The following is a 24,701-nucleotide window of genomic DNA, read 5'->3' on the forward strand; positions in this document are numbered from 1 at the left end:
TTGCCCTTTGGCATCTCACTCACTGTGGAGTGGGCCAAGAATCAGATGCAAAACAGTTTTCAGGAGAGGGCCAGGACTCAATATCCCCAGAGTTGTATAGAAGGCAAAGTCTAGGTTATCCAGCCCTGCACCCTTCGGTTGTCCCTAGGATATCTTCCTAGGCCCAGTGCTTTCTGATTGATATTTTCTCTCCCTACCACCCTCCTCTCTCCAAGTCTAACTGACAAAAGAATCAACATTGAATACTTGTAATAGTAAAACAAACTGATTTTGAAGATTGTACCTGTTTTATTAAGAGGTTCCTTTAAGAAATGTCATGGATAGTATCTCCCCCCTTAGATTAAAATATAGGGTGAAACAAACAGTATATCATCTGTGGAATTGTTGCCCTAATTGGGGACCATTCTGTGTTCCAGAGGTTCAGTTTAGTATTGAAAACATTATAATCTGGGGCCTAGATTTAGTAACAATTGTGGAACCCTTCTGTTCTGTATTTAAATTTGATGATTCTAAAATTAGGTATTGCTTGTTTAGCTAGACCTAAATCTAAATAAAGTGTGTTGTTTAACAGCTGTCTAAGGAAACTTGCTTCAGATAAAAAAATCCTTGGGGGTTGTGCCTGATCTTAAAGAAATGTGTGGTTTAATATTTATTACTGGTACTTTGCTGGTCTGAATAGACCATTGGGCATTACTAATAGATATCAGTGTTCCTCATCTCTAGGACTTTGAAATGTAGCTCAGTTAGATGGCAGGGGGCCTTCTCCCTGGAGAATTCCATTAAGCTTCTCTAAAGTGATCTGGCTGCCTGCTACATATGGAAATTTCTAATCCAGGAAAATTAAAGGATGTTGAACTCTCTTAAAATGATTGTTGTTTGTTTTCTTTTTTTGTAGTTCTCCATTCAAACCAAAAAACCCTAAGATTTGGTAGTGTTAATACAATTTTCTCTTAATTCTATATAGAGTGTAATAGAAAAAGATGTAGTATAGTCACAGACTACAGACAATAACACTGTTTACTTGTGGTCAGTAATAACATACAGATAGTTGCAGAGCTGATATCTTTTCTAGATTCTGCATTTCTACCTTGTGTAATGCTTATTTTGATCTTGATCATTCATATAAAACTACATGTTTCCCCCTTATGGACTACTTCTTATAGTTTAAGATCTTTTAATGTTATTAAACTTTATCCAGTACCTTTTCCAGCCTCAATTTTGGGGACTTTGAACTGGAATTTTATTGCATTTAAGCACTCAGATGATTTACTGATGATATTCTGTCTAGTAATGTAAGATTGCAGTTTTATTTAATAAAAAGGAACAGACTCAAACAAAAATACAATAATGTAAATGAAAAATCACTAATTTTCTTCTGCAACTTTTGGTAGCTAATTTTGAATATAGGAAATTTCTGATGATAACCCTGTTTTCTTGTTTCCTTTTTAAAAATTATTAGCATCTGATTTTTAATGTGCTTTTTTTTAGAACAAGGAACTAAATTTGTATTGGATATGTCATTAATTTTTCAACATTCCTATGAAGATTTATGAAGCAATTAGTATATTCTACATCAGTTAGATGTTCAACAAAAGCCTACTAAGCACCTACTATGCTAGCTACTAGTAATACAAAGACAAAATTCAAACAGTTTCTGCCCTAAGGAACTTTTATAGTCTTTCAGGGAAATGAGACAGACAGACATACATACAGACAGACAGACACAATACATGGGCCATACATAAGCAAAAAAGAATTTCTTATCAAAGATGCCCAGCAACTAGTGGAGGTGGTAAAAGTGAGGCAATAGTTGGAAAAGGTCATTTGTGGACACTTTTGAACTGAGTTTTGAGGGGAGCTAGAGATTCTAGAGGTGAAGTTGAAGAAAGGTGTGTTTTCCAGACAGCGTGGGCCCTGTACAGGGATATAGGAGGAGACGGAATACTTCATTTGTGGAACAGCAAGGGGGCCAGAATACCTAGTACAGAGAGAGAAGTTGAGGCACTGGGGCACATCATTTGTATGTCAAAAATAGAACAGAAACCTCAAGTCTTTGTATTTAACTGTAGTTGAGATCGACAAGTGTAAATTCCTGGATTATAAGGAATCGAAACTTCAACTGTAATTATTGATCTAAAGTTTACCTAGCTTTAATCCTTTGATTTTTTTTTTAATTTGAAGTTTCATGAATACCTTTAAAAATAGATGTCATTTATGGATTCTTCCCTTTGTCTCTTATTCTCATCTAAATGGAACCTTCTTTTATAACAAAGAAAAATAGTTAAGCAGGCACAATCCAAGTAACAACCTTGTATAACATATATGCCACATGTTGCCTCAGTATTCTCCTACTTCTTATTGGATTTTCTGTTGCTCACTTCATTTTAATAACATTTTCATTTGCATGGATTTGCATCATATCTCTTTTTTTGGGAGCACAACAATATTTCATTATATTCATTATCATAACTTGTTGATCCATGCCCTCTGTTGATGGGCACCTGCAATTATTCCCCATTTCTTTACTACCATAAAAATGTGCTTCAGTGAATATTTTCATGTATATTGGACTTTTGTTGCTGTCTTTGACTTCCTTGGATGTATACATCCAGTAGTGACATTGTTAGGTCAAGGGAAATGAACAATTTAGTTGTTTTCCTTGGATAACTCCAAATTGGTATGCAGAACAATCAGGCCAATTATAGCTTCATCAGTAATGTTTTCTTGGATTTGTATTTATTCAACTTCTCCATCAACTTACTTTTTCCCCTTTGTTTTGTTGTATTTGCCAGTTTTTATTGTGTTGAAGAGAGCTCAGAGTTGTTTTAATTTTCATTCTTCTGCTAGTGATTTGTAACATGTTTCCAAATCATTGTTTATACCTTAGAATTCGTCTTCTGAAAACCTCTTCACATCCATTTACCACTTAATCTATTGTGTTTTGATTAATGGATGATCTAGATATGAATTAACGTAAAGTGGAACCTTCTTCTGAATTCTCCAAATCCTTATATATCTTCACTACCAGACTTTAAAATTTGATGCAAAGTTCTTATTCTATTTCTTGATGCAGTGGGGAAAATGCTGGATTTTCAATAAGAGGATTTGTATTTAAATTATACCTCTCTCTACCTAATACCTGTGTGATGGTGAACAAGTGCCTGGCATATAAGTGCTTAATAAATGCTTGTTCATTGATTCACCTCTCTTGTCTTCATATTCTTCATGTAAGGTGTTAGATAACAGTGTGTCATTCCTTACTGGTCCTTTCTACCTCATGTGTAAACCTTCATGTACCTCCTATTCATTGTGAAAGGAACTAAATTCTAGCTTTTTTACCATGCACATACACAGAAAGATGGAGATTATTTTTTCTTACCCAAGGATACACCCAATATTTTGTAACTTTATTGATTTAGAAATTGTTTGTAAGTTTCTACAGCATTTCAATGAGATAATGTTATTTGTTAAGTATCCCTTTTGTCATTTTAAAAAATAAATTTATGTCATTTAGGTTGGAAAACCCTGGACTAAATGATATGAATATCTATCTGTGGATAAATGATCGGCATTATTTTTATACTTTACCCTCTTTGTGTTTTATTCAGTATGGAAAAAATATGTATACTAGCCTATACTTTCTCATTCTTCTAAAATTTTTCTGGGGAAAACTTGACAAAGTGGATTTAGTCAGAATATTGTTTTTAAATTGTTATTTACTTGAATGTTTAGCATCTTCTTTCTTCCTACAAGAGCCATACATTGAACATATTTTAAATTACTTTTGCTTTGAGAGTTTTATAAAATTCTTGGAGATAGCTGGAGACAATTTCAGGCAGTACTTCTAGACAAGTTAATGTCCTGACTTCTTTTTTTCAAATTAGAGGACTCTGCCTCAGTAGAAAATAAGTTAACGATACAAGATATTGAGGATTGAGAAGAGAAATATCCCACTTTACACTTATTTGTTTGTGGATCATCCATCAAACAATTAATTATTTAATAAGCCTCTACTCTGTTCTTATGCTGGGTGACTAGGGAACTAGAGAAAGCTGGTGGCAGTGATCATGCATTCAATAAGCTTTTCCATCATGTGCTGTAGAAGGGCCTCTCCGCAGCACACAGTGGATCAAGTGCCGGGCTTGGAATCAGGAAAGACTTCTCTTCCTAAGTTCAAATCCTCAGACACTTACTAGCTGTGTGATCCTGAGCAAGTCACTTCTGCCTGTTTGCTTCAGCTTCCTCATTTGTAAAATGAGCTGGAGAAAGAAAAGGCAGACCACTCACTGCAGTGCCTCTGCCAAGATTACCCCCAGTTGGGTCACAGAGAGTGGGACATGACTAAACAACAGAACAACAACAAACGTACTACGGACGGTGTGCTTGGGGCTGGAGATACAAAAAAAAGGAATCCTTGCCCTCAAAAAATTTAACTTCTCCTGGGGGGAACAAGGTATACATAGAGGGCGTGCAGACAATCAGTCTGGCTTTCTCTTGGCAGCACTGGAGGGAGCTGTGTAGCCATGTGTAAGGTGGATTGGGTGAGGGAGGGATGAGAACAGCTCATGTGTATGTGGTAATCTCAGAGTGCGAGGTGTAGGTGATATCACTGGAGCCTCACAGGGCCCAATGGACTAGACCTGTGATTTCATTGGTATGGGCAACTCCTTGTGTGGAAACTCCTTCCGCTGGTGCCCTTGTTTACATGTAGCTCCTCAGCTGCTCTGGAACTTTTTGTCAATAACCTGGGGCACTGAGAGGTTGGTGACATGGCTGATGTGGGTCAGAGGCAGAGCCTGGACCCAGATCTTTGGGTCCCGGCTTCTGCTCATAATGCTGTTGTGTTCTGTCCTCGTTTTTTATGCTTTGCATAACTGTCAGTAATAACTTGAGGGTCATTGAACAGAGCTTTCTGTCCGTGTCTTGTGAGTATTTTTAGCTCCATTTCACACAAGAGTAAAGAAAGTCAAGGTTTAGAGTGATTAAGTGATTTGACTTGTCCAGAGTCAGGTGGCCAAGTGGCATTAGGTTCATTGTTCAGGAAAAGGCAACCAAAGGCAAGTCCTTGCCCTGCCTGTGAGTGTGTGCTACCTGTTTAGTTGTGTTATTGCTGTGGAAGGAAACATAAAGCAGTTAGGTGAGGGGACCATAAGGGCGCAAATCCTCTCCTTCCTTCAGTGATATTGTCCAAAAGCATGTTGGTCTAGAGAGATGGAGAGAAAGAAAACACGATACCACCAGATTTTGCCAGTCTTTGGTAGTGCCCATCTGGCTGTGATTTTTTATCCGTCTTAATCATATTCACTCCATACTGCTTTTTTTTTTTTTAATTCCTTAGCTGTTCCAAAGGACCAGGCAAACATCCCTGGAGGCAACTTAGATTCCAGGACTTACTTCAAGTTGAAGTCACTGACAGAGTATGCTCTGAGCACCTGACATTCATTCCTGAGGTGCCTGTGACTCCTCCCTGTGAGGAAGACAGCAAGACGTGGTCACTTGGGTCAGACAAAGCCTTCAGGCTGCTCAGCCCAGGTGGGAGCAGTTTATTACTGTGAGCAAAACATATACACTGACAGTGTCCCTTTTAGCATCATCCCTTTCATTCAAAACGCTTCTCCAGTTGGTTTGTCGGGGATGGCGGGAAGGGGGTGCTGCTTTCTTGAGCTGACACTCAGCTGGGAGGAGTTGAGGCCGGGGGGAGGAGGAAGAGGAGGAGCTGTGCAGTTGCCGGTTAACCTCTTCACGGGAGGCAGATGCTTTATAGCCCCGACCCTCTTCCAGTCCCTTTGCTGCCCCCCTTTGAAGCCAGGCTCAGGTGGCAACAAGGCAGCATCTTTGGCTAATGACTCCAAGGAAGGGGAGGGAGGGGTGGTCCATCTGCTGGACCCCTCACAGCTGACTCACAGGAAATGCTAAAAGAGCTTGGCACAGGGTGCTCAGCTCCAGGATTCTGCCCCTCCCTTCCTCCCTCCCTCCCTCTCTCCTTCCTTTACTGGATGGAGGCTTTGCAGTATGTCTTGACAGAACAATGAAGTGCTTCTAAGTTTGCCAAGACTCTCAGGGAAATCCCTTAGACTTGTCCTCTGACAACCTTCACGATGTTTTACCTCAGACTTTCCTAAGAAGCTGTCAAAATCCTTCCCCCTCCCTGCTTTTGGATTGCTTTGTGCGACGACCCAGGGTTCCTGACCATGGTTCAGCGCTTTAGCCTCAGGAGGCAGCTCTCCAAGGTGGGTCCTTTGCGCCGGCACTTGCCACTTGCGTGTGTGTGTATGTGTGTGGCTGACTGCAGCAAGGTTTCCTTTTTTCCCTGAACAGTTCTGTGAAGTGTCTGTTCATACAGAGGTATGTGTGTATAAGGGGAGGAGATGTGGGGATGATGGGGCCGTAGCTCTCTGCCTTTTGTTCTTTCATCTGACAGACACAAAGGTTTAGGGCTGATTGCTGGCAAGCTCTTTCTTGTTTTGTTCTCTTAAACTAGGGTGGAATCAGGGGAGGTGATAACTTCCTCTCATAGTAAGATTTTCGGAGGTGTGTGTATGAGCAAGAAGGAGAGTTGAGGTACAGGAAGGGGGGCGCAAGTTCATGTGTGCATTTAGCAAACATTCTAACAGCTTGTGGACCCATAAGGGAAATCCTTGGTGGACACTGGGATTACAATACATTTTACCAGGGGGCTGGAGAAAGCTATCTGAAAAGCATTTTGAGCTATATATAAACATAGCAAGGAATAGTTCCATTAAGAAATAAGCATATTTAGTAATTGGATACACGTATAAAAACAATTGTTAAGAAGAGAAGCTCATGCTAGTATGTAGCATTCATTTTTTAATGTTGAAAAATAATTGAGAAATAGACCCCCCAAAATACAAGTTTTTTTGGGAAAACACTATTGTCCATATATTTCAGAGTAAATCATACTAAGAATAAAAAAAGCTGTAAAGCACCTTTTTAGGAAGGCTTTGGTTTTTTTGAATCAACAGTAACAGCCTGCCTCCTTTTTTATACAATAAGAGGACTAGCACTTCAGCATAAGCAGAAACCAGTTTGGGAAAGAGGCTTGGGAAGAGTCAGCAACCCCCCCCCCCAAACTGTCTTGTACTTGAAATACCCTATTTCAGAAATGCAGCAGTTGGCAGCTAAAATGTGTTACAGTTCATTCCCTGCAAGCAGCAATTCAGGCAAATACTTGTGTTGCAATTCAGCAGGCATTCTTCACATCCCTAGTTGTTAGTCAGAATTGTTAAATCCTGAACTGTGTTATTATCCTGGGGACAAAGCAGTTAGCCCTTCACCAGTTGCCCAAGTTGAAATTCTGGACCTTTGGACAAAATTTTATAAGGACTCCCTTCATTCACCAGTTACCTTCACCTTCCTTTCATGAGCTCCTGAACTTTTCAGGGGATGATTAGGTGGGTTATTCTATCTGTCCTTTCCATCTTCTTCCACCCCTCCCCCCAATCTTGGAAGCTATGCCTACATATCTCTGCCAGGTACTAAAAGGAATCATTGTTCATTTGGGCCCCTAATGCTGCTATATCTGTTTTGCAGGTATTTTCAAAACCTGGAAGGTACTTTACAATTCCCCCTCCCCCCCCAAAAAAAAACATTCTAAGTTCCCAGGCTGAGACACTTTAAAAACAAAACAAAAATACAACAATCTGCTAAGTGCTGATAGATGAATTACCTGGCTGTCAATCGGGTGATGTTTTTTCTCAGCAGAAAATGACCAAGAATTAAATTTTGATTCTTAGACCCTTCTTTCAATTTTCTTTCTCAATAATCTATTGTGCTCAATCGCTTATCTTTATTACTGTATTTAGGGTGAATAATAGGCAGTATAGTATAACCATTTGGGTAAAAGCAGTTTTTGGCCCAGTTGGGATTAAAAAAGGATAATTCCCCTTTATCCTTCTGTCTATTCTCTATCTGGCATAAAATAGCTTCTAGACCTTAACATATATGTATGTAAATGCGTATACACAAGCAAAAACACCCTTGATTGAAGTCATACTTCCATGATGTACCTTCTATAGGAATTTAATAAATATTTGTTCAGTGAACTAATGGACTAAGTAGTATTTCAAGTACTATTAGAATCTTAAGCATATAAAAAATTGAAATATAAAGGGGGGAAGTGAACAATTAAGCAGAGGAATTAAAAATTATATGAGAGAATTTATCGATTAAAATACAACTTATTTCTGCAAAATTAAGTGCCTGCCGGAGGCACCTGTAAGGTGCTGGAGCATACACAGGCCAAACATATCACCAGGCTTCCCTTGAAAGACCTTCTGTCCTGCTGGTGGTGCAGGAACTTGTGAAGTTGCATGCAATGAAGAGACACAAGGCAGAGCATGAGAAGGACAGAAGAAAAATCGAAGCTGGCTGCTTGAGAAAGATTTGAAGAGGGAGAGAGCACTTCATTAGGGAAAATCAGGGAAGTGATCTTGAAGGAAGAGAAGGATTTTGACAGGCAGATATGGAGGATGAGTTCCATACTCTGTATAAATGCACAGAAGTGAGAGATGACACATTGAGTACAAGAAACAGCAGCAAAGTGTCTTGTTTGGAAGGAACACAGAACACTGGTGTAGGTATAATGTGTTAAAAGGTATATGGATCCCTCTAGGGGCTAGCATGAATCTACTCTGTTTTGTCTCTCACATCAAATGAGATAATATTTGTGAAGCACTGAGAACATCTTGGAACATAGTAAGCACTTAATAAATGCTTGTTTACTTCTGTAGTGTCGGGGGTGCCTTGCACATGGTCAGCTCAGTGATATTCAATCATGAGAAACAGATTAGTAATGGTATCAGGTCTGCTTAAGCAAGAGCCAAGGGACAAACATGTTAGCATGTGCAGTTTACTCAGGTATGTAGCAAAGAAGACATCTAGTAAAGTTTATTGGCAGAAACAGTGCTGTGTTGACAAGTGTGTCTTAAAGATACTTATCATAGATGAAAAGGTAGTATGGACAAGCTATACTTGGGGTAGGTATTTTTAAATTAAGGTTCCTTCATTAGGAAAGTTGTATATGTATTGCTTTAAATTCTGTTGCAATATTTTTGAAGGAAAATATAAATATTTATAGTTTGAACAGCACTAGAAAGCAGGGATCCATCTTGGGTGTATTACCTTAATGTCATGATTTTCATATTTGTATAAATTTTACATTTTTCCTCAAATAGTGGTTTATACTGAATAACTAATCTTCACATCTGTACTGAGAAGGAAGAAGAGGCAAATGTGAACTTTCAACTTTTTTTAATGCAGATATTCTGATAGTGTGAATTTGCTTACATAACAATTGACTGCCAGACAAGCACCTCAGGTCTTAGTCACTCTTTATTTTTCTACACATTTCTTCAAGACTATTCTTAGTGTGTTTTTCTCTAATTTCACAGAACCACCTATTGAGTTAAGGTCCCATTTTTTTCCTCCCACATTGTGCCTCCCATAAGAATAAAAAGTATGGTAAATATTCCTGGCTTTTGGAGAATGTTTGTTTTTTTTTAACGATGGATCATTCATCTTCATCATTTGATCTAACAATTTTACATATTTTCTCCTATGTTGATACTATGTGGGATCATCTCCAACTTTTGTAACATCTTTTAGGGTAGCCTTTTCCTATAGCACCTATGGTATGCCAGGCATTGGAGCAAAGGGCTCTACAAATATCATCTCCTTGATTGTCACAACTACCCTTAGAGCTAGGTGCTCTTAGTATCCCTATTTTAAAATTGAGGAAATGAAGGCAATCCACTGATGTCAGGTAATTTAAAGCAGGACTTCTTTCCACTTGAGACCCCTTTTCACCCAATAAATTTTTACATGACCCTGGGTATATAAAATGGGTATAAAATCAAACATTTACTGAAAAGTCATAAAGAAATTTATTTTAAAACAAGTCTTTGGTATACTTACAACTTTATCACTTATTAAAGACAAAAACAAATTTGTATACTAATAAGATAGATGTGCTTGTTTATTTTTACATAAAAAATCCTTGCCCAGGATTACAGCTAGTAAGTTTTTGAGGATGTTAATGCTGTAGCATTTATAGTAAATAGAAGAGGTCCTCCTGATAGTCTAGAGCAACAGTATTTTCCTTGGTTAGGGAAGACTCGTTTTGAAGTAGACATGTATGCTCCAATAGAATAAAATACAACAAACTATAGTTAAAGTTTAACAACAGTATGTGAAGCTCTAAAATGAGTGATCTTTTAAAGATTTCCTCTTAAGAAAGTATCACCTTTTTAGGTCTAGAAATGTCACTTTAAGAACAGGTTTTTAAATATTGACTAAATTTGTTTCAACATAAGGTCCTCCAAAAAATCCATCTGACCACAGTAATTATCTTGGTGTTGTCCACCCACCTGGCCTTTTTCCAGGGTCTTTAGTTCTTTAACTGGTGGAGAAGCATGACAGTACATTCTAAGCTATATTTATTTCATTAAGGTGTTTCATAATTTTCTACCCAACCAAAGTAACAGGATGCTTTTATGTCATCAGAGATGATCTGATAGTATTGATTCTCATCTGGGTTGATTTTTTTCCCCTTTTTATGCTTTTTGCTAGAGCTTTCTTCAGGACCTACACATTCCTACTTTTCCTTTGCAAAGTTTGAAGTTAAAGAAAAAAAAAAGGAAACCTTTAAGTCATCGTCATCATGATTGGTGAAATATGCCTTTTACTGATTCTTTTAACCAGACTTTCCCCCCGTTTAGATGTTACTTCATTTGAGATTTTTTCTCTTAGTATTTTATTTCTTTGAAATTTCACATATTAAAACAATTCTTTGATAGGTAGAGTAACAAAATCAAAGCACTGTATCCCAGATTGTGTGATAAAAAGAGAAACAGGAAGTGTGTTGGGGATCTTTTCCTAGTTCAGTCACTGTTTGTTCATTGACCTTAGATTTGGTCTCATAAACCAAAAATATAGTAGCCTCATAATTTTATGCTTTCCCTTTGTAATACCAACCATAGCCCAAGCCATTATTCATGATAGCACCTCACATTTGTATAATATTTTATAGTTTTAAAATTATTTTTCTCTCACAAGAACCCATGAACATAGATTTAGAGGTAGAAGGGGCTTCAGAGGCCATAATCTAATACAACTAAATTTATTTTATAAATGAAGAAATTGAGACCCAGGAGAATAAATGGATTGCTTGCCTCCCACAGATAGTATTGGTTACAGGTAGAATTTGAACATAGGCCCTCTAATTGTAGAATCAGTGCTTTCCCCAGTATGCTAGGCTTCCTCCACTGATGTCAGGTAATTTAAAGCAGGACTTCTTTCCACTCGAGACCCCTTTTCACCCAATAAATTTTTACATGACCTTGGGTATATAAAATGGGTATAAAATCAAACATTTACTGAAAAGTCATAAAGAAATTTATTTTAAAACAAATCTTTGGTATACTTACAACTTTATCACTTATTAAAGACAAAAACAAATTTGCATACTAATAAGATAGATGTGCTTGTTTATTTTTATATTGCAGGACACAGAGCTCTTCAGCGTTTTTCAGTTGATTGATGTTTTGATTTTATAATTGTCAACACTGAGAACATTGCTTTGCATACATACATACTATAAAATGGCAGAAGTGTGTTTAGGGCCATTTCAAAAATTGTTGGAAATTCTGCTCTAATCCCAAGCCAAAATTCATTTAATGATTTTGTATGTACAGTAAAAAAAAAAAAAAAACACAAAAGCCCCCCCTACAATTCATAGCTATGTTCCAATAGAAAAAATAAACAACAACAAACGATAGTTTAACAACAGTACATGAAACCCTGAAATGAGTCGCCAAAATTTTAGAGATTTCCCATTAAGAAAAGATCTCAGTAGTCTCAATTCTGAGCCAAGGTGTTTCTGGCAGCCTTCATTGGTGTGTGTGGCATGATGACATGTGCAGTGCAGAGTCCACATATGTGCTCAGAACCAAGGCTGCAGTGAAGTTGTGCGACACAGCACAAGTGCTGCCAAGAAACACCTAAGATTCATTACATGTTTGATTTGGAATTAATTTTTGGTCATTGCACATTCAGAAACCTTTTACTGTTGCCAAATTTTTCAGGACCCTCACATTCAGTTACGCAATATAGGGTTGTGACCCTGAGAAGCGCTGGTTTAAAGGATAGTGCTATTTATTGGTCATCAGCTGCTCACTAATCTCCGAATTATTTTCATGTCTTTATTACTTCTTTTGGATCAGTCATCTATACTGTAACTTGACCATTCTGTGACTAAATTCTGATTAGTAAAATAAGAATAATTATACCTGCTTCCTGTTTTTAATTAAATTACATTTTTAAAGCTTTATTTTGGGCTTTTTTTTTCCTTTAGGAGATAAACTAAACCTTTTTCTTTTGGGAGCAAGACTGACTCAGTTATTTTGAGTTTTATAAAGATGAATGTTACATAAGTAGCAAGATATTATCATAAATCATTATCTCCCCCAAATATACAGGTGGAGTCAGAATACGTACTTTTAAATAATGTAAGGTTGTGTGGAAGTATAAGTATTAGTATAAATGCACATTTTTGTACTCAGAGAATTGTATTGCCTTCAGCAAGATCTATTGCATTTGTTCTGAGAAATCTTCTCTTACCCTTGGCCACCTCAGTTGTTAGTACTTGGACCCTCCTTATATTATTTTGTATTATACTTAACTGTGTATATGTTGTACTCTGCCTTGAGTAGAATGTACTTTTCCCCTTTATATCCCAAGTTCCTAATGCCATGCTTTTGCACATAATAAATAATAAATGTTGGTTGTATTTTTGTCACTGAATTAAATCATATGGTCTTGTCATTGACCAGTATTCAGTTATAACTGATTACCAGAAAGAACTGTTAATCATATGACATCAGTATAGCATAGAACTACTTTGATGCTCTGCTGCTTTGTAAAAATAGGAAGTCTGATGCTATTTTTTCTCTTTCTTTAAATGAGACAACTTAAGATCAATTATATACAGTTATACTGGCCTAATTTCATCGTTTTCATGTGAAATGTTAGGTGGTAAGTCTGTAGTTTCATAGAATTGGAATTCAGTCATTTTATGACATCAATGAACTTTGATTACAATATATTAAAAATGTTATTGTGAAACTATATTCATTGGGACAGCCTTATAAGGGGAATGCCTTTCTAGGTTTGGAGAAGTACTTAGTGACTACCCAGTTGCAAATATTGTGCTATCATAAAAGATTGTTTGCCCTTGTGTATAATAAATATTCCTGTAATGCTGATTATGTGCTCTTTTTAAAAGTTCACTGAATTTCTCCTCTTTAGATTTCTCTGACCAGGAAAGTGTGTTGGGAGAATTGGGTAGATAAAAGCAGTTTTTCTATGTGCATATAAACCTATTGCTTTTACTATACAGCATTTTAATTGGTTCTTATGTTGCTTTGTCTTGCATGGGAAAATAAGTAAAGATTTTTTTTTCTCCTTTTTGACATACTGAATTAGGTGGTACCTAATACCTCTGTATAAAATGAACTGTAACTGGATCCCATTGCAAAGTGTGGAGAATTTGAGCAAAACAGAGTAAATGGAGCTTGCTTAGTGTTAGCATGGGCAGTTTTCCTAATCTGTTTCCAAGTTTTATTTCAACTCAAGCTTTTTATAAAAGCAATCATTTCTTCTTTTCTTAAGGAAACTTAGTGTTTTGTGTAAAGAATCAGGGTGGATTTTTCATATAAAATAGTATGATAAAACTTGAAGATCCCAGAGATGGCATGTGCAAAAAGATCATTTCATAGACTTGCTTAATTACTCTAAGTTGTTCAGAAGGCAAAAGTAAATTATCTGAGGGATAATTCTAAGAAAAACATCCAGTCAAGAAAGCATCAAATTATGTATTAGCTGGACTAATTTTATAATTTCCATGTTGTGTGTTCATGACCAAAAACAAAGATAGGACTTAATTTAGTTTCAATTTATCTGCTAAATATTTGGGTTAAAAATAGCAGGTTCACTTAATAAGTTATGTGGAATTGGGTTCTGATAGGGCAAAGGCAAACTCTTTTCCCTAGCAGCTGGGCATTCTACAACAGATCACCACATTCTCTATTTTGATACTTTGAATTGCCCATGATTTCATTACTGGGGCTTTTCCCTCACCCAATGCAGATCACAACCCCTACACATTTTCTCTATGAGATTTATTGACCACATTTTTCCATAAAGCCACCATAGGGGACCTACTTAATGCACTACAAAGCTTGTTAATTTTAGAATCACAGAGGTACCAATGTATGGTTCCTTTTATGCAACTGTTGTCAAAATTTGGGTCCAAAAAATGAGTGAGTGATTTGGGAAAATCAAAAGCATTTTGAAATTCTAATTAATCCAAGTATGCCCATTCCCTTTTCAAAATTGTTTGAAATATTGATGTTGAATCAAAACTATAGTCATTTGAAAAAAATGTCCTAAATCATTATTGAATAGAGAAATGCAAATTAAAACAGCTTTGAGATACCATCTTATATCTGTCAGATTGGCTAAAATGATAGAAGGGGAAAGAAACAAATGTTGGAGGCAATGTGGAAAAATTGGGACCCTAATGTACTCTTGGTGGGGTTGTAAACTGATCCAACCATTTTGGAGAGCAATATGGAACTATACCCAAAGAATTATAAAACTGGCATATCCTTTGACACAGCAATACCACTATTGGGTCTGTTTCCCAAAGTGATTAGGGAAAAGGGAAAAGAACTTACATGTTCTAAAATATGTATAACAGCTCTGTCTGTGATGGCAAAGAACTGGAAATTGTAGGGATGCCCATCAATTATGGAATGCTGAAACAAGTTGCGGTATATGATTATGGTGGAATGCTATTGCATTTTAAGAAATAGTGAACTTGTTGATTTTATAAAAACGTAGGAAGACTTGTATGAAATAATGAAGAGTAAACCAAGAGAAAATTGTGCACAGTAACAATATTGTTCTAAGAACAACTTTTGATGACTAAGTCTTTTTGAGTATCATAAATACTCAAATCACCTACAAAGGACCCTATGAAGGAAGATACTATCCACCTCCAGAGAAAGAACTGATGAATAGAAGTATGTATAGTATGGTTTTCCCTTGCCTCAGGTCCAATGGGGAGGGATGGAGAAAAAAAATAAAAAGTGCACAACAGAGAATCAAAGAAAAATTAGAAGGAAATACAGAAAAGCAGGGTAGCTTTGACAACTGTTTTTGTAGTATGCATTACATAGATTTCAAAAAAAAGTAAACAGTGTGAAATGGAAATTCATGGTTTTATGGTGAATCCTCTTTTTTATGTAATGTTGTGTATGTAGAAATATTCTCTTTTTGTCATTTTGTATTTATGTTCAAAGTGAATAGAATTTTAAAAAATAAATGAAATGATATTGTTTTGTCACTTTTTATTAGGTGTGACTTCTGGAGTTTGCATTAAGTAATGGCTTTTAATCTCAGCATATGCAGCTTTTTCCTCTTGAGATTTTAGAAGATCCTTTATTTCACCTCCTATTTCATCCAGTTCAGGCTTGGGGAAGAAGTTAGGACTATTATTATGATTATGATTGCCATGTACAGCTCAACACTACATTGAACTGTTGACCCAAAGCAAGATGAAATCTTTGACTAGAGCTGGTTTCAATTTTGTTAAGATAGCACTCATTCATAATAAAAGTATTCATGTTTTCAGGTTATTTTATGCACACATATTGGGGGAAATGAGAAGAAAGAGGAGTGAGGGAGAGAGAGAAAGTGGAAGGGGAGAAGAGAGACAGAGCTCAGTGGGAGGACTGGGGGAGAGGTAGTATTGAGGATGCAGTTTTCTGGAGAAAACAGGAAGGGAAATGGATAGGGTCATGTGCACATATGAAAGGTTAGCTTGGTCTCAGTAAGGAAAAGGGCTGCCCCTTTGTCAGAGACAGAGTGTGAGAAGGAAGACACATCAGCAACATAAAATTGAGTGGCTGGAGGAGTAGAAGGGAAACTGGAAATAAATTATTTCCCATGGAAGCCAAGTTTGGAGAGATTCTCATGAAGGTGTTCGACAATTAACTATCAAATGACAAAGGAGAGTTAAGGAAAAGAAGAACTTTTGTTTAAAAAAGGTCATTTTATTCAGAATCAGCATTTTAGAGCTAGATGAGACCTTATAGAATATAATGGGAGGTAGAGGTGGAGAGAGGAAATAGCATTTATATATTGCTTACTATGTGCCAAGCAAATATGATCTCATTTGATCCTCACAACAAACCTGAAAGGTAGGTGCTGTTATTGTCCCCATTTTACAGTTGAGGGAACTGAGACAGAGGTGAAAATAACTTGCCCAGCATCATGCAGCCATTTGAGTCTCTGTGGTCAAATTTGAACGCAGGTCTTCCTACTCCAGGCTAGCACTTTCTCCGCTGCACCACCTAGCAGCCTCCTAATTTTTCAGGGATGTCATAGAACTAGTTAGAGGCAATTAAGAGAACTGTGAGTCCTCTGGTTCCTAGTCCATTATTCTTTACTCTTCATTGACAACCTGGTAGCCAGACCTTTGAGAGAAAGCAATATCCATGGAAGTGGCAGGGATGGAAGTGAGATTTATACATATTTGGGAGGAACTGCTCCTCTCCCACCCCAAAACGTTATGAGTCTGGAAGTAGAAAGAAGGGAAGAAGCAGGATGGTAGCTAGAGGGGCCAAGAGAGTTGTCACGTTCTCTCTTCCCAGATAGACCTGTATGTCCTTGTTTCCCTAGAGCAAACATAGTGCCTAGCACTTAATAAATACTGACTGACTGAAAGCAGAAAGGGGCCAGTGAGAAAAGGCGATGGAAAGTGCTAGAGGATGCAATATGTATGGGATACACACCTGTGTCAGGAGTCAGGAAGGAGTGCATCTGTGAGTAATTTTACAACTGATACCTTGAAAAGGACTGCTGAAGACGGAAGGGATTCCTTTTGGAGAGGACAACCTAGTTTCAGAAGCAGAACTTAGCTACTGTACTAATGCTCTTTCCCTAGCCCGTCCCTTTTTCACAGGAACTCAGATAGCATGGCTGTCTGATAATGAGGAAGTAGAGAACTGGTATTTACTTAGAACATACATTCTCTCATTCAAACCTTATGACAGCCCTGTGAGGTAGGTACTACAGGAATTATTCTACCCATTTGACGTGAGGAAACAGGCTTAAATTGGTTGAGTGACTTGCCCATGGTTCAACAGCTAATAAGTATCAAACAGGAGATTAAAACCTAGGTCTTCCTCACTTTGAGAAAAATGACAGATACCTTCAAGTTACGGAGAACTGGAATAATACAGTAAATGGGTCAAAGTTACAGGGTATGCCAGTAGTGCTCCCTGGAATAGAGTTGATAACCACATCTGTCTGTGTCTGCTGCTGTATCCCCATAGACCACACTACTATGAAATGGCTGTATTTGCTGCTTGTATATGCAGAAAGTTCCTTTTTCATGTCAGCATACTGCTGTTAGATTTTGACTCCGGTATGAAATAGAACTACTTGGAAAAAATAGTTTGACTTCATAAATGTCTTGTTTCTTCCAATTATTTAAATGTTATACTCAGGAATCAGCATACCAATTCATTAATAAGGACATTAATGATAGAATATTTCTTTTTAATGATTATCAAGTAAATGCTATATTTGGGTTTTTGGTAACCTTTGAAAAAGAAATAATACAGCAATGGAAATGGAAAGCTTTTAGTGAGTTAATAAATATAGGTAAATGCCAAATCCAAATGATCATACCAATTGCCGTTCTCACTATCTTGATTGATTGGTCAGTGTCTCACTTCACCTGGCCCACTCTTTGGGCAGGTCAGAGACAAACTTCACTTTGCTTCCTAGACCCTTCCAAGGCCATCTTCTTAACAAGGAGCATGTCCTGGAGAGCTCCTTCTCCTTCCCTTCATTTATTTAGGCTTGATCAAATCATCTCTATTGTTGTTCTGCAGAGAAAATGGTGTTTGGGTTTCTGCTCCCACCCCCATCCCTTTATTTCATGGATCAAAGTGCCCCCTCTGGCCCCTGCTACCTCAAGTTTGTTGACTCCTTCATTTGAATAATCGTAACAGCTACAAAAATAGCTAGCATTTCTATAGTGCATTAAACTTTGCATATGTTACCTCATATGATCCTATGAGGTAAGTATGATTATTTTCTCCTAAAAATGAGAAGAAAGTTTCAGTTATTTACCTAAGGTCATACAACTAGTAAGTTTCTCAAGGCAGGATTCAAAATTGGACTTTCATGACTTTCAAGTCCAGTACTGTCAATCTGTCCACTATAGAATAGTGACCATGCCCTGTAAACTCCTTGTAGGCAAAGACAGTATCCCCAGCAGCTGATACAATGCTTGGCACATAGTGCACATTTACTAAAGACCTTTTAATTCGTTGATTTTGATACCTGGTAAATATTGATGTATTTTAAAAAATACTTTTCATTGAATTTCTCAACTTTTCATCTGAAATGGGGCAGTTTTTTTTTTTTTTTACTCTCGTTAGCAGTGTTTTCATCTAGCTTTTGTACTTGTGTTCAGTTGTCCTTAGAGTGGCTTAAAAATTAATTTGGACCAGAAAATATGCAATGATGTAAAAACCAGATGTCTTGAATTTTGTTGTGTTCCACATACATTTTAAAGTCTGACCAGCAGATTACTGTGGTAAGTAATAAATAAATGTATTGTATTTCTTTACAGAAAGAGAGGGAAACTACATCTTAGAGAGGCAGGAGCATCCTACTGGATGCTTTGATATATTGAGACTCAGAAGAAGGTGAGAATATAATCACTTTATAGTACCTGGGATCTGTAACTTCATCAGTGGGAGTACTCCCTAATCCAGACATTATGTGCCCTTCATATTTTAGTGCATCACCCTGCAGCCAACCTGCTTATTAGCCTTTCTAACCTTAGATTTAGTTGTCAGACATCCCTGTCTTTTTAATCATTACAGTTGGGGCATAACTGCCAGTTAGCCTTCCCTTGGCATAGCCTTTGAGGGCCTGGGGTCACCTCCATACTACTTTATCACATTTATTTACATAAAATTAATCTGAAATAAGATATGTTCCTTGAGTTGGTCTCATGTGGAAATTTGAAAGCTAAAATACCCTTTAGTATTGTAATGATCTCTAGCTGTCTTTGAAACCAAATATGATGGGAACTTTAGAACTAGAATATTATCTTGGTGTTTAATTTCTACCTTCAATTAATTGCTTAAAACATATGATCTCAGTCTTTTTGCTGCTTCTAAGAAATTATATATATATATATATATACAGAGAATGTTCTCTGTGTGTTGTAAAAAACAACTGAGTTCTGAATGAATTTGTAGTAGAAAATACTGCATCAGAAGTTAGAAGACCTCACTTTGAACCTTTTGTAACCTGGGGCAAGTGACTACTTCTCTGGGCCTCATTCTTCTTATCTGAAAAATAAGGGGATAAGTCTCCTTGCTCCAAATCTGTGGTGTCCTAGTGTAATGTAATACCAAGCAAAGGCAACTTCCCAGGTTCAAAATACCAGCATAGGTGCTCTCTATTTTATTCAGTGACCAACCAAGAACAGAGAAGATTAAAACATGACATCATTCAAAATACAGCATTTACTAAGCTGATTAAATAATCTCCAAGTACTACCCCACCCCAGGACCTTCCAATCATTCAATCAATTACAAAGTCTCTGTTCTAAATACTACTCCACCCCTAGGCTATACCTTAATTAAGTCCACCACAAAGCCCCTCTTCTCAAATGGAGATTAGTTTCCAAACATAAGGTTAAAAGTTCCCCACCCCTGGATCACAATTGAATCTACCCCAGAGTTACATCAAGTTTAAACACAGCACTTAATACCCAAATGGAGGTCTTTTCTTCATCTTGACAGGAGGCAAGTTCTCAGCAATCTTAGTTCCTGGGGAGACAAGGCTTAGCAAGGCCATAAGATACATTGCCAGTCCCTTCATGAATTCATCCTCTGTCTGTAGAACAGTCCTAGAACCCCTGAACACATTAGCAAAGCCCTCTCCCAGGATTTCTGTAAACATCCAACAAGAAAATCCTTCTTCAGGGCTTCCGAACCAACAGAAAGGTTCCCAGACCCCTGCAACAACAGCACTGTCCCTCACCAGTGGACAGTATTCACTCTGTCTGCAGGACAGTCTCCAGACCCCTGCAACAACAGTACTGTCCCTCACCAGTGGACAGTATTCACTCTCTGTCTGCAGGACAGTCTCAGGGCTTCTTAGCGAACAGCCAGGTTCCAGGACTTCTTCAACAAAAGGACAGTCTTTCACCAGTGGACAAATCTGGCAAAATAACATCAAAACAGACAGACAAAGTACCAGCAAAACAGCCATGTCTCCTCAGTCCTTGGCAGCTCAGAGGGCAGGTCTCAAAAGTCCAGGGCAATTCAAAGTGGCCCTCTGCAATTCTCTTAGTCTCTCTCTCTCTCCACGAGGTGCTGCTTCCAAAAAGATCTTCCACCTCTCTCTAGTGTCTCTCCAAATCTACATCACCAGCTCCTCCCAGTTCAGGACTTTCTTTTCACATCAACAAGCCCATCCCACAGGTGGGATTAACAAACTCTGGGTTTCAACACAATCAATTTGAAAACCAAGCCAATACAGGGGAATCTTTAATTGCCATTACTATCACACCTAGTTTTCAAGTCAAAACATAGTAGTTTTCCCAGAGAGATTTTAGAACAGAAATCATTATATATTTAAATGTTGTGAAGTTTTTGTGTAGTAATTTTTAAAATGCTATGTTGCCCTAATAATGATATGTAGTATGTTAATGTTTTATTGCATTGAACTCAAGGAAATCAAAGTATTTACAGAGACTGTATTTTAAAATTAAGGCAACAGAGACAAAAATGGAAAAGTATTGGCTGTTTCATAAAGGATAAACTATGGGAGTTTTTTTAAATGGTTATGCTTTGGTGGTAGAATTCAGATTTTTTAATTCCTAGTTTAGAGTCCAGTCTACTCCACATCTCTGACCCTATTTCCTAGGAAAATGAATCTTAGATTTTTCTTTTATATATGCTTTTACTTATTTATTTATTTTTGGTTTTGCATGGGGGGAAGGCAGGGCAATTGGGCTTAAGTGACTTGCCCAAGGTCACACAGCTAGTAAGGGTGTCAAGTGTCTGAGGCCAGATTTGAACTTGGGTCCTCCTGACTTCAGGGCCGGTGCTCTATTCACTGTGACACCTAGCTGCCCTTTACACATACTTTTAGGTAGGAAATTGGATAAACTTGACTTTATTATAGTCAGTGAGTCAAACAATATGTTTTAAAAATTTTGAGTAACATTATACTCAGATACCTGAGTTAATGTAATTTACTTTAGAAGCATTTCAGCCTAGGGAAAAAAATGTTTGTTTATTTTTTTGCTTGCTAAGCATGTGGGCTTTGGCAAGGGCATTCACTCTTGCTGCCCACATGGTCTGGACAGAAGAACCAAGAGTCTGTTAGAGGAGAACAAAAAAAAGAATGAGAGAACATAACTTTGCTTCCACAGTCAGATAACACTCAAGTCATGGTCACTCAAATACAAGGAAAGATATGTTAGGGAAATTAAATGAAAAGCCGGGTATTGTAAGGGCAGTTTGGTTGGGGATTGAATTGCTTGGCATTCAGAATATTAATGAAAAGATCACATTGGTCACCAGTATTTCAACTTCCCTTTACCAACAGGAACTTAAATTGAGAAACATCCTGGTGCACATGCGGACACACACACACACACACAGAGAGGTGTTAATTTTTTTTCCTGAGGAGTTTATATTCTTCTTCCTGTTAGAATTATTGGGTTTGTTTTCTTCTATTCCTGTTGAGCTCTGGATAGGATATGATCTAAAAAAGGACTAAAAATTCAGAAAGGCAAATGTGCTTCTGTGACCTGTTTCTGGAACATTTAAATCCAGTTCATACACTAGTCAAGATATCACCCCATATTGTCATTGACCCTCTTCAAAAACAACAAAAGTTTATATGGAATACAGCAGAGTTCTAGACTAGCCCTAGGGAGTTGTGTTTCTGAATAGGCCTAGGCCTCTTCTCTTTCGGAGTCTGGAGAAATCTGTTGTATCCCTGGAGCCCACCTCAGGCTGTCTTCAGCCCTGTAAAAATCAGATGATTCTATGGTAAAATGCCAACTAAACTAGAGGCTTTTTTTTTTCCTCCCAGTTCTAGAACTAGGTCATAAGGCCACTTGAGGGCCTGTAGGTTGCCCTAGTCAGTATTCATTTATCTGTACCAAAACAGACTACACTGCTGGTCTGAGGCTTCACTAGCACTCTTCCCCTAGCATTCTTCTAATTTGGCTAGAGTCAGCATTCATATGAATTGACTATTCTCTAATTGGATGAGAACTTTTTGTTTTGTTTTGTTTTGTTTCTTTTTGGAGGGGGGAAGGCAGGGTAGTTGGGGTTAAGTGACTTGCCCAAAGTCACATGGCTAGTAAGTATTAAGTGTCTGAGGCTGGATTTGAACTCGGGTCCTCCTGACTCCAGGGCAGGAGCTCTATTCACTGTGCCACCTAGCTGTTGAGATGAGAATTGCTGAGACAGAGAATTCTCCTGTTACCTGATTTTTTGCAAATTCCTCTAATTTACAGCATCATTGAATTACAGAATTGAAAGGGACTTCTGGAGCCAAATAGTCCAGTGTGTACAAGAATTCCTTTTACAACATCCCTAAGTGAACCAAGTGGTCATTCAGTCTTGACTTGAAGACCTCCAGTGACAGGTGTGAGAAACAAAGGAAGGAATTCTGTTTCCATAGATTAAAACTATTCCCAGCTTTGAGTGCTAACAGAATGTAAGTCAGAGGTAACTGGTTCTAATTGGAGCTGTGACTTAGCAGAACCAGGCTTCTGATTAAGTAAAACATCAGAAGCTTGTACACATGCTTAATGAACTGTTTGAGGGGGAACATATCAAGGAAAAGAACGTGGAAGAGCTGGTCCAGGAAGTTGCATCTAGCCATCAGGAATCAATAAAAAGCCTTGCATTTATCTGAGCAAGTATACTCCATTAGAGAATTACCTATTCACAACAAATGTAAAATAAATGTAATGAGAACTTTCCTGGCTTCATAATGAGTATTTTCTTTCTAGAGCAAGCACGTTTCTCATACAGGGAACCTATTACCTCCTAAGAAAAACCGCTGCCCTTTGGGATAGAGGTGACTGTTAGGACATTTTACCTTATGCCAAATCTAAAATTGCTTTTGGGCACCCCTTTAAGTACTTGAAGACAACTATAATCTTCTTCCCAGCTTCTTTCAACCCCCAACCGTCTCCTAACCCCAATTCTTTGTTTTTTTCGGGGCTTAAATATCTCCAATTCCTTCAACCAATCTCAAATAGCACGGACTTGAGACTTGTCACTCATTAATTTGGGTCCTCTTTGTCTAGATGATCTCAACTCATCAATGACCCACCTAAAACCACAGTGTCCCAGATGTGGTCTAAGTAGGGCAGGACACAACAGAAACATTACCTTTCTTATTCTGAACATCATTCCTCTTTTGGTGGCCTAATATTGAATTGGCTTTTTTGGGCTTCCATATCACATATGCATGATAGTTCATAAGGAGTTTTCAAACCACTAAAATCCTGAGATCTTTTTCAAAAGGACTGTTTTTTTAGCCATGACTACCTAATCTTTTACTTATAAAGTTGATTTTTTTTTAATTCAGTTCATGACCTTATATTATCTTATCATCTTTTATAGTTCCAGCCCATTTATTCTAGTCTACTGAGATATTTTTGGATTCTGATTCTGTCATTTATCTTGTTTTTAATTTCATGTCATCTGCAGATTTGATAAACATTCCATATTTGATGAAAATATTTAAACTACACAGTACTGAGGGAATTGTGGGAATTGAGTGAACTGTACTGTCTCCAGCATGTGACTCAGTTCCCTTTCTATTCAATTATGCATCTAATTATGCATGTAATCACAAGACAGTTTCTGTCTTGTGAGAAAACTTTATTCAGTTATAGGAATTGTGAGAAAACTTTATTGCATTGTTTGAACCTAGCCCTACATGGGTAGGAAACTGAGGAAGCTGGACCACCCCTACCTGTTGCTTAGAGACCTTAACTAAAGATTTAGATTACACTGATCAGAAACCCCATCAGATATGAAGATTAATTCAAGGTGCTTTCTCACAGTTATACATCTCAGGCCACCCATGCATCTTATCGGAAAACTGACCCCATACTAGTCAATAAGTAATGGTTTCCATGTTCTGTTGATGGAATACAGATGCTTAGGGGGACTGGGGCACCTCTTTTTCTGATTTTTAGAAAATTGTACCTGTTCACTCTCCCCCTCCCAACTTAGAAAGTACCTAATCTTTCTTCCATTCAGAAATCAGAGTCAGGATCTTTGAAGTTACTGGGAAATCCAGTGACCCCATTTATTATGCCTGTTAATAAATCTTGTAGCAAATTCCTAGGACATTCTATTAAATACCTTCTTTCAAGATGATATACAACTTTTAGTTTGGAAGGTACCATTCAGTCAATTCCAAATGTACCACACTGTACTATTATCTAGCCTATGCCTTTAAATCTTGTCCACAAGAATATCAGGGAAGATTTTTTCAAATTCTTTGCTGCAATCTAGACAAACCAGTCTTGGTGACAGAAAAGT

At 37.5% G+C, this 24,701-nt stretch overlaps 1 protein-coding gene across 4 annotated transcripts in view; it reads left to right on the forward strand.

Annotated features, from left to right (window-relative positions):
• Nucleotides 1-24,701, forward strand: part of TMCC1 (transmembrane and coiled-coil domain family 1) — a 287,250-nt gene that overhangs the window by 131,359 nt on the left and 131,190 nt on the right. Inside the window, exon 1 of one of the 4 annotated variants that reach the window (XM_069083881.1) lies at nt 4,601-6,230. The exons of the other annotated variants lie outside the window; for them this stretch is intronic. Within the exon in view, the coding sequence (XP_068939982.1) occupies nt 6,192-6,230 (39 nt within the window). The 5' untranslated portion in view covers nt 4,601-6,191. Of the gene's footprint in view, nt 1-4,600; nt 6,231-24,701 lie in introns of those variants that run through there. 4 annotated transcript variants of the gene reach the window in all.

This window comes from Petaurus breviceps, unplaced genomic scaffold (assembly GCF_028583685.1).
Source record: "Petaurus breviceps papuanus isolate PSGF00001 unplaced genomic scaffold, PetGlider_PUasm1.0 174, whole genome shotgun sequence".
Classification (NCBI taxonomy): Eukaryota; Metazoa; Chordata; class Mammalia; order Diprotodontia; family Petauridae; genus Petaurus; species Petaurus breviceps.